Here is a 16,260-nt window from a genome sequence, read left to right as displayed (position 1 = left end):
AGGAACAGATCAGATTTAAAGACAGCTTCCATTGCAAAGTTTTCTTTAAAGGTTATGTAGTCTGACATTCATTTTACAAATAATAGAAGCGAGACTAGTTTTACTAAACCCATTCTTGTCCTCTGACTACCACCTCTGCTCAAAATAACAAAAACCAAAAAAGTGGCCCCAACACAGCATCTGAGAAGTCACCCCTTTCTGCTGGATTATTTCTCATACAGAGTAGTACTCTGAGCCTGCTCACTGGGAAGCCAAAGAAGTATTTGTACCAACATAGTGCAAGAAGTAACACAGGAGCAGGACAGTGCTATTTTTGGCAACGATACGATCTTAAGTGCACGTCAGCACACAACTTGAAGCCAAATCAGTATCCTGATCTGGTTCACACCACGCTTGCTGGGCAGTACAGGGAGTTATGCTAGGAAAACGGAGAAGGAAGCACCCCTCAGGAGCAAGTAACAATGAAGAGATTCATACCTTAGACTGGTATTACTGAGCAAGCTGTATCTTGAAATCAGAGTCTCATTTAATTTCATAGCTGACCGATGGCTCAGCACAAGTTTAAGTAGCAAGTTGTTTCTTTTTGTCTCTCACATTTCCAAATACCTCTAGGTATTCGAAAAACTGATTTCAATATACATGAAACTAAAGAAACAATGAGGTATATAAATCTACACGAAATCCACAAAAACATATTCTGTATTAGCCTAGGTCTCACAGAACAACTTTGTCTTCAATGTACAGTTATGAAATTGAAGAAAGAGAAATGAAAATAAGTGACTTTCAGAAAACTACACTGCGACAGAAGTTACTGGGTAAGCAGCCACCAAGCATGGGACCAGGTCAACACAAAAAGAGGAAGCAAGGAAAGTGTAACTCCAAGGCAGTGGTCCGTCCAGGACTTCATAATTCACTCTCTGCCCTACAGTACTGAACTTCAGTATATTAGTAACTACTCAGTATACCAATATTGAGATGACATTTTCATTTAATAAGTTTAATTTTAGACTGAGATATTTTCAGCCTTTTCACTCTTCTTGCTCCTGAGTAACATGAAGAATTTTGTCTGAAAAATATAAGGAAAGTCCCAAAGTATGTGGGTTCCTGACTGGTGCATTTAAATGACTAAATTTCAGTTACTTTATTTTTTTCTGAAGAAAACACTGCATATATGCCCTATGAATATTAAAGTCTCCCTTTTCATATTTTGAGTGTGTAGCTATTGGTCTTGTTATAGGCAAATTTTGTACACATGAAAGTCAGATTAATGGACTGAGCTGTTCACCTGATTTCTTTTTTTTCCTTCTAAAGCATTTGAGTTTTTTCAAAGAACAGTAGCACCTAATTTCCATGTGCATTTAATCTTTCAAAGTAATTTTATGGCTAAGAATTATAAACACTATGAAATTATTAAATACTATTAAATACTATTATAAATACTATGAAATTATTAACTATAATAGTATGGTATTATATTAATTTCCTAATTAAAAGGTTTTTCAAATAATTTCTAACTTGACTTGAATATGGAAACAGGGGGCCACAGATTTGCACCAACTTCTTATTTATAAAATAACGGTATGATTCGCAGTTGAAAACTTAAAACTAGATGTAGAACAAGGCTGCTTAGACCTCAGATTAATCGGCATGCCGTTCCTCATGGCATTTTTCACTGATCAAGAAACCAGGTTACACAACCTGCTGTGGCAGTGCAGAATATTTATTGTTCTCTATCTGCGTGAAGTCCTTGCCTTGCTACTAGCAGGGCTGCCTTCCCCCCCACATCCCTCTCTCCTCCTCCCCCCCGCCAACGTTTCTAAGTATAGTGACAACCTCATCAGGGTTTACTAGTAGCAGCGCAAGCTCAGTGAAAACCTGGGAAATCTAACTGGAAACATGAGCGAGCTCTTTATTTGGCAGTGCTAAAAAAACCTGGGGACAAATGGCTGAGCGGCGGTGGAAGTGCAGGCTGCACAATCAATAGGCAGAGCGCGGGATAGCGGCTCCCTGCACCGCCGGATCGACAATCGACAGCTGAGAGACTATTTTTTGCAATGGTTGACTAAATATGGTCAGGGAAGAGCGAGGCACAAGAGAGCCTGTTTGCCTGGGAGTGCATGTTTCAAATGCTTAGCTGCCTATAAAGCCGTAACAGTTTTGCTGGTGCCCTCTGAGTGGGAAATACGGGTGGTGTCTTCTGTAGCGTGCGCGGGAGCCCTGACCTCGCTGCCAGCCTTGACCTCTGAAGATGGAAAGTAGCTTCACCACAGACCTGCCTACAGTTGAGCCTGGAAACACAACCTCAAGCAAGAAAAGATGCAGTGCAATATCTAAGGAACTAGAAGAAACCAATATTTGCCGGGGGAGGGGGGAGACGATCGCGCTTTTTTCGTGCCTAATTTTTTTTTTCCAGAAGCGACTCCAACTTTTGGGGGCTTGCTTTTGGTTTTTTTTTTTTTGGTTGGGTTTTTATCTTTCTTTTTGCCTGTGATTATTTTCATCTGACAATGGGCTAAGTTCACCTTCCCTTGGCTTCCTAGCATCTATCCTTGGAGTCTTTAACTCTCAGTCCAGCAGACATAAGGTATAATTTCTATACAACATCATCCATATTTTAGCATTCCAAGAAAGGCAGCAGGTGCCAATTAGGCACCCGTCTTCACGTTGGGGTTTTTTTTCTCCTTTTAAGTTTTATCTATTTAAGGTGGTGAGGTACTGTACGCACCGACATGCGCCCCCCCCCCCCCCTCCCCCCCCGCTGCCCCCCCCCCCCCCCTTGCCTCCCCCTCCCATGTAATGAAGAGCTGATTCAGCGAATAGAGTGAGAGCGCACTCAGGATGAGATGGCTGCTGCTGATGTGTCTCTAGGTCATTACCTCTCTTCCAACTGCAAATGCTGCATGACACTAAGCTTACAGGTAACAGAACATCAGGAGACCTGCATTATTCTGCACGCTTAAAGGATGCCTATATGACTTTCTGCATGTATAACTTATTTTCTAGAATGGGGTTTTTTTTGATTGTTGTATTAATCCCTTTACTCTGGGAACAGCTTAATTTGGAGTGTGTTAAAGTACCAAGCATTTGTAGTGTAAAGAGCACGCTGAAAGAAAACATTAGTCCAAATTTCATAGCAAAATAAAAAAAACAAAACCCAACTTGCTTGGTAGGCAGAATTCTTTTTAAAGAAGATAAACTCAAAAATTGCAATGCCATTAACTGATTGTTCATTTTGGTGAAATATATTATCTTCCTGTGCACAACTAAAAAAACTACCAACTTTAAAAAGAAAACCTAATAAACGGTGTGGCAGTGCAGTGCTGAGTTCTCAAGTAGGTCTAAGCGAAATTTTCAAGGTGCTTTATCTCAGATGTATGTGAAAACAACCTACTTAAAAACTGGAATGTGACTGCTGTGATTCTAATGCTGCATTGCTGTTTCTCCTTGTAGTACTGTGCTAGCTACTGCTACACTCTGATTTGCTCTCTATCAGCTGCACTAGGTTTTTGTCATGAGCTGCAGAAATTCCTACTTCCTCTGCTCTCAGCTCTCCTTGCGACTATTACATTTGCTAATTCTTAAGCTTATTTGAAATTTACCTTTTAATGCTGTAAAAACAAAGCTTAATGTTTACTGTAACCCAAATCAACTCTTGAAATACAAATTAAGCAGCCACAAGCTGTATCTGACAGCCCCTTAGAAGTCAAACCAGTACTGTACATCAAATATTTAACTACCTTTCCAAACTAAGGCACACAGAGTCTGACGAAACAGGATTAAACTTGGGGTTTGTTTCTTTGAGGATTTGTTGTTTTGTTTTGGTTTTTTTTTAAGTTGTCATAAATATTTCAAGTGTGGACAAGATTTTGACTGAAGCAGGTGAGTGCCAATTTTAAAAAATGAGAAAAGCTGCTTGCCGAAGTGTCAAATAGGTATCGGCTTTCACATGTGACCTTCGGCCTAACAATCCAAATCCTGTCACAGCAGTTAGAGGTTGTTTTCCTAATTCAATGTCATCATCTTTATGATAAGCTGGATCACCAGGTGGCATGTGCAATTGTGTTTTTTTAAACCACTCTGAACTACAGTGGAAATAAGTATAAACCTGCAAAGAGACTGCAGAATACTGGATGGGATGCAAAAAGCATGGAAGTGGGATTGGGGAGGGGAGGAAAATAAGTTTATAATTGCCATATTAGACGAGTCTATACTTCCCTTCAGGACACTAGATGCAAACCGTACACCAGCACGGAAATCTGCTAGAACACCTGGAAGGAAGCTGAAGTTCTTACAGTGGAATACAACTATGAATTCCAAGGGCATGCATTGCAAAGCTTACCAGCAATTCAACTCTCCACTCAAACGTGCTCACTCAGAACAAACAGCAAGAGGCTGCAAAAAATCTGGAAAAGCACTTCCAGTGTCCATGCCATCCCAGAGCCGCTTTTAAGCCGCTGTGCAGGTAAATCGCATTGCAATGTTCAGTTTGAATAATAAGTTTATTTTCTACCACCAGTTAATGATAACACTGTTGTTCCAAAGAATTGCCAGCCTGAGTTTTACCTAATGACAGCAACAGAAAGTAGAAAAATGCTTTCCGTGTTCACCTGACAGGTAGGCGAGCAACTCTCTGTGTACCTGCTCAGAGTACATACTTCTTTATGTACCCATATGAACATACAATGCTATGGAATGTAAAGAAGTATGTATTTTTGGCAGGCTCAAGACGACCAGTAAGAGGAAACTAAACAGCTGTTGGAAGAAACAGGTTTCCCTCTTGTCTGAATGACATTCATGTGACAAATTAACTTGCTAAGGGTCAGCTGGTATCGCCAAAATAGCCCGTACTTGCCAGTAGCAAATCACAAAACATTAAATTAAGTGACTATAAAAGTGGGTAGAAAGAATTGTTGACAACTGATAAGCAGAAAATCAGTTGTAAACAAAGAATTCAAAACAAGGCTGGAAACGAACCCTTGAAATGCACTGATTAAGACTGCAGCATAGCTGCAAAATTTATCATCACCAGTAGTCCTCACTTAATAGATCCTAAACTAAACTTAAAAGCCTGATTAACAAAATGTATCTTACTAAAACAAGCTGTTTTATTAATCACAGCCAGTTCCATGTATTTCAGATGATAGTATTTAAATTCACATTTACCATAGAACATTTAACCTACAGGTTGCGACTAAGACACAAGTAGAAACAGCTAAGAAATTAAGACTGTGATTCAGAGAAAAGGATAACCGAAATAACTGCGTATGATACCTTCTGCCATTTAACATATGACACTTAAGTAAGATTTTTTCCCAAGTCAGCACTCTTTATGCTCACTGAGCTCTTCGATACAAAGTGCAGTGTTAGGTTTATGCACAAAGTGACAATACAGAGATTTCTAGGCCACAGCTGCTAGTCAGGAGATTAAAGCTATTGACAGTTTCCTAAATGAAAACACAAATGACAACTACAACCTAAAAGGTAAGTTAGCTTAAACAATATATTCAAGTTAGCTGAATTTATTTTAAATCCAAATTTAAGAAAATTGGCCATGAAAACAGAAGTTTGTAGCATCCAGAAAATTGTACTACATAAGAAATAGTCCTGCAACAGTTTCAAGTTCTAAAAGCAGTATTAATTAAAATATACCAGCATATATGACTCCCAAGTAAAGACACTCAGCATCAAATTCAGGAAGAAAGAAAAAATATGAGGACCGATCTCCCGGCTCATCAACTCAGCCATTCCTATTTATGACAGCAGCCTTCTAAAAACAGTTATTAAACAGGATACATCCATGATAAGTAGGCACGTTTGGCCCAGATTAAAGATTCTAACTCTGCCTCTGTGCTTACCAAAATGTCTGGAAGTAAACAAAAAAAATAGAAAAGGCAATGCACCATTTTTAGATAGAGAATCTTATTTTTAAATACTCACATAATTCTCAGATAGCTAATACTATACATAGCCTGCTATTTTTATTACCTGAAAGTACAGAATAACATATATACAAGAAGAAACATTATCTTACCAGAATAATTTTCTTAAAGAAAAATATTAACATTTGTTTTAAAGCTATTTCTCTTATAAGCAGATGTTTAGGCATGAAGACTACAGTATCTTAACATCTAAATCGAAACCTGGTTTATAGTGGGAAACAAACCAAATTGTAGTAGCTGTTCTCAATGGAGCACTGCTACCGAACTTGATCATGCTCACAGAAGCAATTTGTTATTACCAACAGCTTTACAGAGGGGTTAATTGCTAAGCGGTTCCTTCTTTTCCTGAAGAGTTCCTGTCTCCGCCACCAACTGATTTGGATTCCACTATATAATGAGACCAACTTTTTAACAGCTTGAACTTATTTTGAAAGGTTTTTGGTAACAATTCAGCGTGTTGTGCTTTTCTTTGTCTTCTTTGTATAACATTGCAATGCTGTTCCGAAACAAAGTGACAGTTCAGAGTGATACAAAAGTTATAATTACAAGTTGACATTGCTTCCTGCTAGTTCATGTTAGCATATCTCTAAGAATACATATCCAGTCACTCTGAAATGTCACATCCATCACTTAGATCAGCTGTTCAATTTTAACCGAGCACACGTTGAACTTTGGGCATCTGCTGACACAGTTGTAACTCAAACATTTCAACTGTGTGACTGACAGGGATAACAGATGCTGACATTATCAAATGCTACACGGCTTTTTTTCCACGGCCGCTTTTTGTCCCGATATGGCCAGTACATGAAACTGTATTGCCATCCAAAAGCGCACTTGAGCAGCTGTATCTGTAAAACAGTTCCTGTATAACTGGTAAAAATAGAAACTAATTTTATAGCCATCTTTAATGCTTAAGTCCAAGTGACACACCTGCTATGTTTCTATTAGGATACATGGTGTTGGGAATATATTTACATAAATCTTCTCACCAGCATCAGACTATGCAACAGATGTAGACTATACTTGACATACTCATTACCAGTGAATGGCTTGAACTAAGCTTGCCCCCTGCTTCCCACTGCAGTCAAAGCTCAAGAGAATTCAGCGTACAACAAAAAAAAAGCTACGTGAGCATGCACAAATGTATTAAGGACCTTAATTTAGAAGAAATCAGATGCAACCCCAGACAGTTCTTTAAAAGTTGTATTTTTCTGGCATTAAATGTTTTTACATATATGATCTGGGAAAAATAAAATTTTAAAAAAGTATCCTGCAATATTATATAAGCATTCCTAAAAAGTTAATACTAACCAGAGATATGGTAATGGAATTGAAAACGCTTGACATTTATACTTGTGCTAACCAATGACAGCATTAAAGCAGCTGCAAAAGGGAACCTGCCAGAAAATGAATGGGGGCGGGGCAGGGAAACAGAAACCTTCTTCCTCAGTAAAGTTTAACATAAGGAGGCAAGGGATCTCTACACGAGTAGAGACTGTAAGACTACAGCTTCTGGTAACTACTTCAGAATTTCATTATTGCAGACAGGAAAAAAAAAAAAAAAAGATAAAACTGTAACCATACTTTGATTTGAGACTCATCCAAAGAGCCTCAAGGAAATATTCAAGGAAGGAGCAAACCTGGATACTGTACAGGCCTTTCTGGTACACAGCTTTCCATTTCACTGTCTCCACATTAGTGAAGCAATTTAAAGTCGCACGGACTAGAAACAAAATGCACAACACAGAAGCAAGCCACATGTTCTCTGTGAACTGTTCACGCTCTTAAAAACGTGTTACTGAATTCCAATGCTTTGCTAAAGCTGGTAAAATGGAACCAAATCACCTCTTCAATGGATTTGGTCCCCTTCAACCAGCTGTAGCTATGCATTGATCACTACAGGATTTCTTGTATTTTTAAAACTGGACACTAAGTCCACACAGAGTAACCCTGAGGTCCTCTCTGCATTTCAGCTCAGTTATTCCAGGCAGCCTGAAGATGGGAGGTAACAAGGAGTAGCAAATTCTGTATTCCAAAATTTCAAGGTTGTATTTGCAAATGTATAGCTACTGGTGTTCAATGAAAATTTCTCTCTTACAACATTTACTTAAAAATAGGCAAACAGTGAAATAAACACATTTTCCAACTATTTATTGTCTCTTGTATTTTTCCTCAAGTCTGTTGTCCTTTGTAGCAGAACTGACAAAAAAAAATGATCAAAAGGAAGCAATCATGAATAGTACTGCTAATGTAGGGCAGGTCTACTTTCTGGGCACCCCTCTTTTCCTTCCACCCTCCCTGCTCTTTTTTTTTTTTTTTTCCAATTGCACAAGGGAGGGAACTCCATGGGGTAGGAACTGTATTCACCATCTTGTACATGCTGGGCATATTATTTACTATTTAAAGATAATAAATTTGTCACTGACCTCAACAGCTACAGGCTAATCTGCCATCTAATTATAGGTTTGCTCATAGAGATTATATAATTTCTCCAAACCAACTTGAACAAAAGTATTCTTTCAAAGCATTTTCTGAATAATACTTTAATAAGAGGTTTTAGGAGCATGCTTTTTTTGCACTCAGCTTCAACTAAGCTTCAACCTACAGTTACTGTCTAAAGTGCAAATATGAATGGAAAACAATAACTTTTACTGGTTTAGAAAATAACTGTACAACTCTGATTACGTCAACTTGTCTCTGTGAGGACCTTCACAACAACACAGCACAAAAGTCCTCGTGACACCCACTAACACAACATACAGCTGAGAAACCCAACCTCCCAAATGCATCGCTAAAAACAGTTAAGAATTCCACTGCCAACCAGTTCAAACCATCAGCAAGTCTGAGAACAGGGAGAGATCTACTAAATGAGGACAACTACGGGGGAAAAGGTATAATTCCACTTTAAACCACAATTTCCTACTTGATAGTTTATAAACATAAAGGTGGCATACTCCTCGCTATTGGGCGGATAACATACACTGCTGTATCTTACCCCAACACTTTGATTTTTTGATTTAAAGTCCAGCAGAATTCATTGCTCTGAAGAATGAGTGGTACGCATGTGCAAAGTCAGGTCAGCTCAAAAAGCAGCGTCTATTTAAGATGCTAGCTGCAGCGTGAATACAGCTCTCTTCACAAGATACAATGCAAATCTAAACTAACTGGGGCAACGGATATAAAATACGCCTACACTTCACAGTCATGTCTTCAGCTCAAAAATCTGAAGTCACAGGTATGCAAATAGATCAAACATAACCAAGAGTTGATAACTTGGAAAAAATAACCAATCTGTATAGTATTTTCAAATTTCACTCTCCTTTCGTCTGTCTGAAAAATCACATTAACACTGAAAGGGCAAAGTCTGCCAAGCTTTGAGGTTCACAGTACTTTGAAGGAAAGTCCAAAATCAATGCACTTTTAATATGACTGACTCCGTTAAAAATCATGATCAAGAAAACACGTATTAAACAAAATCTTAACCGTCTCACACTTTGTTTCATATTTCTTTTTAGTCCTATCTCCCATGCACAAGTTTAAAGCCACCTACAACATAAACCGAGTAATGTCCAGTCTACAGTTCAACATTACACACTGGCATAAACCCAAAAGTTCTATTTCTATACCAAATCGCATCAGAAGCAAATTATTAAATGGATAAATATTCCACTAATAATAGGATGCTACCCAAAGCATGCTATACTTTGACTTCTAGAAAACACTACCAAACTGTCCTGGAAGATTAAGTGCTGAGAAATATCTAAGCTAGTTGACATAAATTGCTATTTTTCTTATAATATTTATCTAATATTCAAATGTTTGAAATAGAATATAAATACAAATTTTCATACAAAAAAAAACTTTCAAATGTTTTCGTCTGCACAGTTTATGTGATTTTTTTTTTCTTGGAGATCTCTCTCCCTACTGTTAGTAAAGGTCAGAACTCAAGCAAGAGGCAGGTAAGTTTTGTACTGAAAATGAAATTAGTTCCAAATACCTATTTTATATCAACTGTAAAAAAAACTCTATAGAAATCTAGTTCACTTCATTGTGGCATCCAGATACCTAACACATACATTCATTTTATTATCAGTAACTAGCAAGATGGATGTGGACTTTAACAATACTTACATACATGGTAAGTATTTTACTTTTATAAATGCAGATATATACACACACTTACATACATACGTGAATATGTTTAACTTTTATAAAGTAACATTTCTTTATATGTTTGACCTTAAGGGGAATTTAGAGCACTGTATTCCATGTAAGGCACCACAGCTTGAAGCCACAAAAACTCGAGTTTAGGTCGAGCAGGAAAGCTCAGATTAGGAAAGACAGGTCCTTAAGTATTAAGTCTAACACAGAATATGTTATGTACTACTTGTGACCTATACCAGCTGAAGTTCAGGTGGTTATTTTTAACTGTGTTTTAAATAGCTTGTGCTTAGGGCATTTAACAGGTTAGTAATATTCATTGTTCTAGATGAGATTAGAAAAACAAAGTGGCAAGTATAAAACCTTTGGTTTCATTCATAAGGACCCCAGAGGCAGAACTACAGAATCCACAATGAAATAAACGACGATCACTAAAATCTTAAAGAAAATAAAACTTAACTCCTAAATAAATCAAATTATGATGATGATTTTTTGGTCAGGAAAAAACCAAAACCAAAACCAAACAGAAACCAAACACCTATTCAGAACAGATTTCTTTTGTTTTTACTTTCATTAATTGCTCCTCAGGTTGATGAGCAAAATATCTAATACTGTGAACAAATAAAACTACTACTTCTGTGATGAAGATAAGACCCTCTCTTTTTACCTGCTTCAGAAGTGCTCAGATATAACTGCAACCAAAAAAAAGTAGATATCTAACAGCATTAGCTATCTACCTGTTTCAGATGCAAGTGAAAACCCATGCATGGGCATGACCTACACAACGTTCAAACCACTAATACTGGAAATATTTTCCCACTCTTCCATTAGAAGCTTAAGTAAAGGAGAGACGGCTTGGGGAAAAAACTGCACTATGCCTCACATCCTGCCAACCGCCAAACTGACCCAGTCTGAACTATAATTTGTATCCCTGCATCAAAGAGAAAGCCTGCAGCTCCTAAACCATTCACCCACTGAAAAATCTTTTATGAAGATCTCTATGAAGAGATCTTTTCCATACACTTTCCCTGCATCTCATATTGAGACCTTGATCACATAAACCAACAATCACAAGAGCCTAAGGAAAGCATCACCGAATAAGAAACAAACAAACAAAAAATGCCCTATCTAGGTAACTGAAGACAGGAAACAGCACCCCTGGCTAATGCTGTCACATAAATATGAAGAATTCACATTAAGTGAGTAAGTTACCAAGTCAGACTTCAGAGAATTGTCTCCTGAATGCCAAAAATAAGCTCCCCTCACTAGGTCCTTGACACGTTCTCTTATAAACCCTTTATGAGCACTGCAGAAAACCATAAACACATTTATTGCTCTTATCAACACTTCCAACCACTACTTTTACTCTGTGAAGTGTGATTCCATTCCATATACATATATAAATCCCATCAGCCTTGATAGCTGTGTTCTAAGAGACTAATCCAGATTTTATTCCCACAGCTTTATACACCCTTATTTGTCCAATTCCACTCAACTGAAAAGCAGCAGAATTGAGTAAACACCACACACATATATTTCATGTAAACTATACCAAATTCTCTACTATACAATTACCATATTAAGCTCTTGCTAGACTGTCAGCTCTGAAGAATACATTTATCCACAACACAATAAGCAACCAGCAAGGCAGCAAGTTTTCCATGAGGTTTATCTATGCACTATAGTTTTTGAAAGCTATCTTCATCAAATACTGAATGTCGATGTATAGTATACAGCTAGCACAAAACAAATTATGCCTTAAAATTAACTTCTGCGGATAAGCTGCTCTGTAAAAGCCGAAATAAGAAATTCCTTCTATACATCTAAGAAAACAAAGTTAGTTGTTCTTATACTGACAAATAAGAGTTTAATGCACCAATCCTAAGATCACTTTGTAACTGCATGGTATCTTTAATAATTATTCCCAAATATGTATCTCTTAAAAACTCAAATCCTTCCCTCATTCCAATATCCGAGAAGGGAAACATTTTTACAAATCCTGTCTTAAGTTCTTACTTAACTTACTCATCAAAACATTTATTGGCAAAATTTTACAGCCATCACGTGGTATTTCCCAGGAATCTGGAGTTACCTGAAAAGAGCATTAAAATGAGCAGACTAGGAGCTTCATTCTAATAATGGCTTCCCAAGTATTAGAAAGATGCATATCTAAGCAACATAAATATTTAAGAAATATAACTACATGCAGGTTTAAGGATCTTTTGGAAGAATATAATAATTCTACCCTCGCACACACTTGTTTTCCTCTTACAAATGATAAAATAATCTCTAAAAAGAAAACTTTACCTGGGGTTTCCTCTTAGTGCAGCATGGTGAAGAGCATTAAAACCATTGTTATTGGTGATAGTAACATCTGCTCCAGCTTCTAACAACACAGCAAGGATGTCATCACGCTTCTTACTGATTGCGTCATGGAGTGGAGTGTCACCTTCAGAATCCTAAAACCAGAAACAGCTTACATCAATTTTCATATGCATTCACATTAAAGAAAAAAGATGCTTAAATATCCCTAGGAAAACTGACTACACAAACACAAACCAGCTCTTCAGACCTATAAGTCCTGCTAGACTGTAAAGTTCAGAGTAAGCTGCCCTCTGATTTTGCTCTGGGTCTTGCAAACCCTTCAGTGAGTTATCCCACCCAGGGCTCCAGTCTTGCAGGACTACACTATGAGAACTCCAGCGTGCCTTGCACCTGACAGGACTGAAGACACTGGGGGAGACATCAACTTCTCTATGCCTCATATCCAGATGGATTTGATGTCCAAGTTGCAATTTATGAGTAACAGAAGGACAGCAACAAAAACTAACATGACACAAAGGACACCAGCCAGGCAGGGGGAAGACAAGGAATTTTAAGTGATGAAGGCTAAGACTGAGCAAGCAATTAACTGTGTAACATACAATACCAGAAAGACGGTGTGAAATAAAAGCATAAACAAATCAAAATAAAATGCAGTCCAAGTAATAAACTCAGGGACATCTGTTGTTTTAACTGAAGCAGTTCATTATCCATGAAGGAAGGCCCAGTGTCTGGCAATATATTAAGCAATATTAAGATTTTAAGCTTGTTATGGCTAATACCAGATTACATTACATAAGGTACATTGAAATATTTCAGCACATAATTGAACAGGCAAAGAATTTATATTTTTCACTTGACATTTTTCATATATCCCAGATAAAGGAAAAATACTTTTTATTTCTCAAAGCATTTTGTACATTACTTATTTAAGGATCCACATGGTTGAACTGAAAAGGAATGCCCTAGACTAACAGTGAGAAAACACATCCATTTAAGCTTATTTGCTGCTATATAGGCAAACCCTCTAGATTTATGCTTCCAGTAAGATTCTAACACCATATAAGTCAGGAAGTCTTTTGTCACAGACAGTGACTCAACTGCAAAGTGACTAACACAGGAACTTAATATTTTAGCAATACACTAATAAGAAAACAAATCTTCACAATCTTTACAGTGAGAATCAAAACCTGCCAAATAAAAAGTGATACAAATGGAAACACTTGAACCAGTTTGCCAAAACTAAATTATATAGCTTCTATCTGGTTTAATTGATGGTATTTCCTGAGTTTACTGTTCACAGACTGACATACGGTTCTGTTTACACAGTGGCTTGAGTAGTAGAGTGCTGGCCAGTTAAATTCCAGTCATGCCTCAGTCTGACTCCCCTGTGCTCTCACCCAGCAAATCAGTCGGCTACTCACATTTGCACATTAGAGTTCCTCAGCACACACACAGGATCTGAAAGTTCATTATTCTCAAGGACAATTATATTTTCCACATGGGGTTTCATAGCACCATTCTACTGAAATTTTCAATCCAAACAGAATTCTATAAAGTCAGACACATCCATTTCAGCTACTCATATATCACACTTCACTATATGATACACAGTCATCCTTTAGTGGGCTCAACACAACAGACGCCTTACTAAATCTACTGTTCAACAACAGCTAAGTAGGGTCTGGACGGATGTTAGCTGGCTAACAGCTAAACCTCAGCAAGGTAAAGCCAGGTGGAAGCAGGTAACAAACAGTCATTGTATTCACTAATTTCAGGAAAATCTGCACATCTTTTATGTGGATATATAGCTTAAAAAAACCCCCATTGATTAGTGACATGGCAAAACAAGGAGGTAAATGTGTTATTACTGCACATCTTGATTTGCCCAAGACATACAGCTTTTTCTTTCTTTTTGCAAACCTCTTCAAACTTACCCATTCTGATTTGTTTACTAACGCACTGCATGCGGCTGCATTCAGCTCATGCACAATTTGGAAGCCTGCTTATTTGATAGCAGATTTCTTCTCCACCTTCCCAACAGGGGGTTGCACTCACTTGTCCCAGCTTCTGCGACATCCATTACAGATAGAAGTCCTTGTGAAATTATGGTACTTGAGGCCCTGTGCATGAGGGCTTTCTAGGTAAAAGGCTGAACATTTAAAAAAATAATCTGGCTAAATGGTTCTATCAATGATAGGTTAATTCCGAAAAAAGGTTTATTTTAATAAAATATTTCACAGTATCATCAGTCAAATATTGCAAAACTGTAGCTTGCAGAAGGAGCAAACAGCTGTGGATTTGGTAGAGGAGGAACTAATCTGGAGAGAGTTAACAATTACAGATAACTGCAGTCTGTGAAAATACCAATTAACATCAACTGACTAGAATAAATCAGGTGCCTATCTAGCTGTCAAAAACATAAATAGACTTAATAGCATTTTTATTTCAGCTGATCGCATGCTGAGTAGAAGTTGGGACACAACTTCAACAAGGTCCATTCCTTTCAGTCCCATTTTCCGTAATTCTTCTATCACCTACACACAGCAAGTCATAAAATTCAGTAGCTAGAAAGTGAATCTACAATAATGTTTACTTTACCTGGAGGCTAGGATGGCAGCCAAAGTCCAGTAAAGTCTTCACAACCTGCAGATGACCTTTGTTGACAGCAATATGAAGTGGAGTCTGCCTGCGCTTATTGCGAGCGTTCAGATCGGCGCTGCCTCGGTGCAAAACCTCTATTACAGCACCCTCATCACCGAAGGCTGCGTGATGGACGGCCCTGTCTCCATCCTTGTCCTAAAGCAGGAGCATTAATTTGAACCAGTATATTCCACATTTCCTTTGCCTTTAAACAGGAAGATTAAACTGAACAATTGTGCGTATTTGATTTCTTTAAAGAAAGATTACACAACCATGATATTATTCAAATACCTAATTAAAATAATTTCTCATACCACATCAATAGAGGACGAAGAGTCTGTATATAAACATACATATTCTATGACAGATGGTATTTTATACCATATGCAACTTTTGCCCTGAGTATTTGTGTGATGTGTTCATCTGAAACTCAAATAAATTCATTTGGGCTACTACTACAAAACAGTCACTGTCAAATAAAAACAAAACCACAAAGGGAAACCATCACAAAAAACCACAAACAAAACCCAACCCTCAAAAAACGCTACACTCAGTGACCCAGGGTAACCCTTCCTGTAACTCAAGAAGGGTTAACAGATTCCAAATCACGGTATAAGACAAGGCAATTGCTTTCTTCATACAATTAAGCCAATATTTATTAGGGTTCATTATATATGTCTTGTTTTGTTAACTAGCAATTTTTTTATGATGGAAATTTGGGATCGATACTGAAATTATTTAGAAGTTCTGTTTCTATGATGATGACTCACGTCATTAAAGCTCTGATTAAATGCAGTTTGTTTCAGCTTCATCCAAACTGAGAATTAAGGTATAGAAGTCATGAATTCATGTTTGGGTTATTTTAACATCCATAAGAATGGACTGTATCACAGGAAGCATTTTTAAATATTAATCATTTCAACATTAATGACAGTATAACAAGCTAAAAGCAGAATGGAATGCATATAAGATATTTCAGTGGAATAATAACTTGCAAAAGCTAGTTTCTATCTAAATTTTTGTGCATGGTGGAATATTACTGTGTGTTTGTAGGATTTAATTTTGACAATGGAGAAATACTTAAAATTGTAAGGAGGAGATAAAATCATGACTGATTAGTGGTGCACTGGATGTCTCTCTTGGGTAAGCTTAGTTTCTCTTATCCATTTGCTTCCCCTTCAGCAATGTTTTTGAA

At 37.4% G+C, this 16,260-nt stretch overlaps 1 protein-coding gene across 1 annotated transcript in view; it reads right to left on the bottom strand.

Moving 5' to 3' along the window:
* Window positions 1-15,221, bottom strand: part of MIB1 (mindbomb E3 ubiquitin protein ligase 1) — a gene marked incomplete at its 5' end in the record, with an annotated part of 40,388 nt that extends 25,167 nt beyond the window's left edge. Inside the window, 2 exons of the mRNA XM_010181001.1 lie at window positions 12,408-12,559; window positions 15,024-15,221. Of these exons, the coding sequence (XP_010179303.1) occupies window positions 12,408-12,559; window positions 15,024-15,221 (350 nt within the window). The remainder of the gene's footprint in view (window positions 1-12,407; window positions 12,560-15,023) is intronic.
* Between the last annotated feature and the right edge of the window lie 1,039 nt (window positions 15,222-16,260).

The sequence above is a fragment of the Mesitornis unicolor genome, unplaced genomic scaffold, assembly GCF_000695765.1.
Source record: "Mesitornis unicolor isolate BGI_N332 unplaced genomic scaffold, ASM69576v1 scaffold22353, whole genome shotgun sequence".
In the NCBI taxonomy this organism is placed as follows: Eukaryota; Metazoa; Chordata; class Aves; order Mesitornithiformes; family Mesitornithidae; genus Mesitornis; species Mesitornis unicolor.
This window is presented reverse-complemented; position numbering and strand designations above follow the sequence as displayed.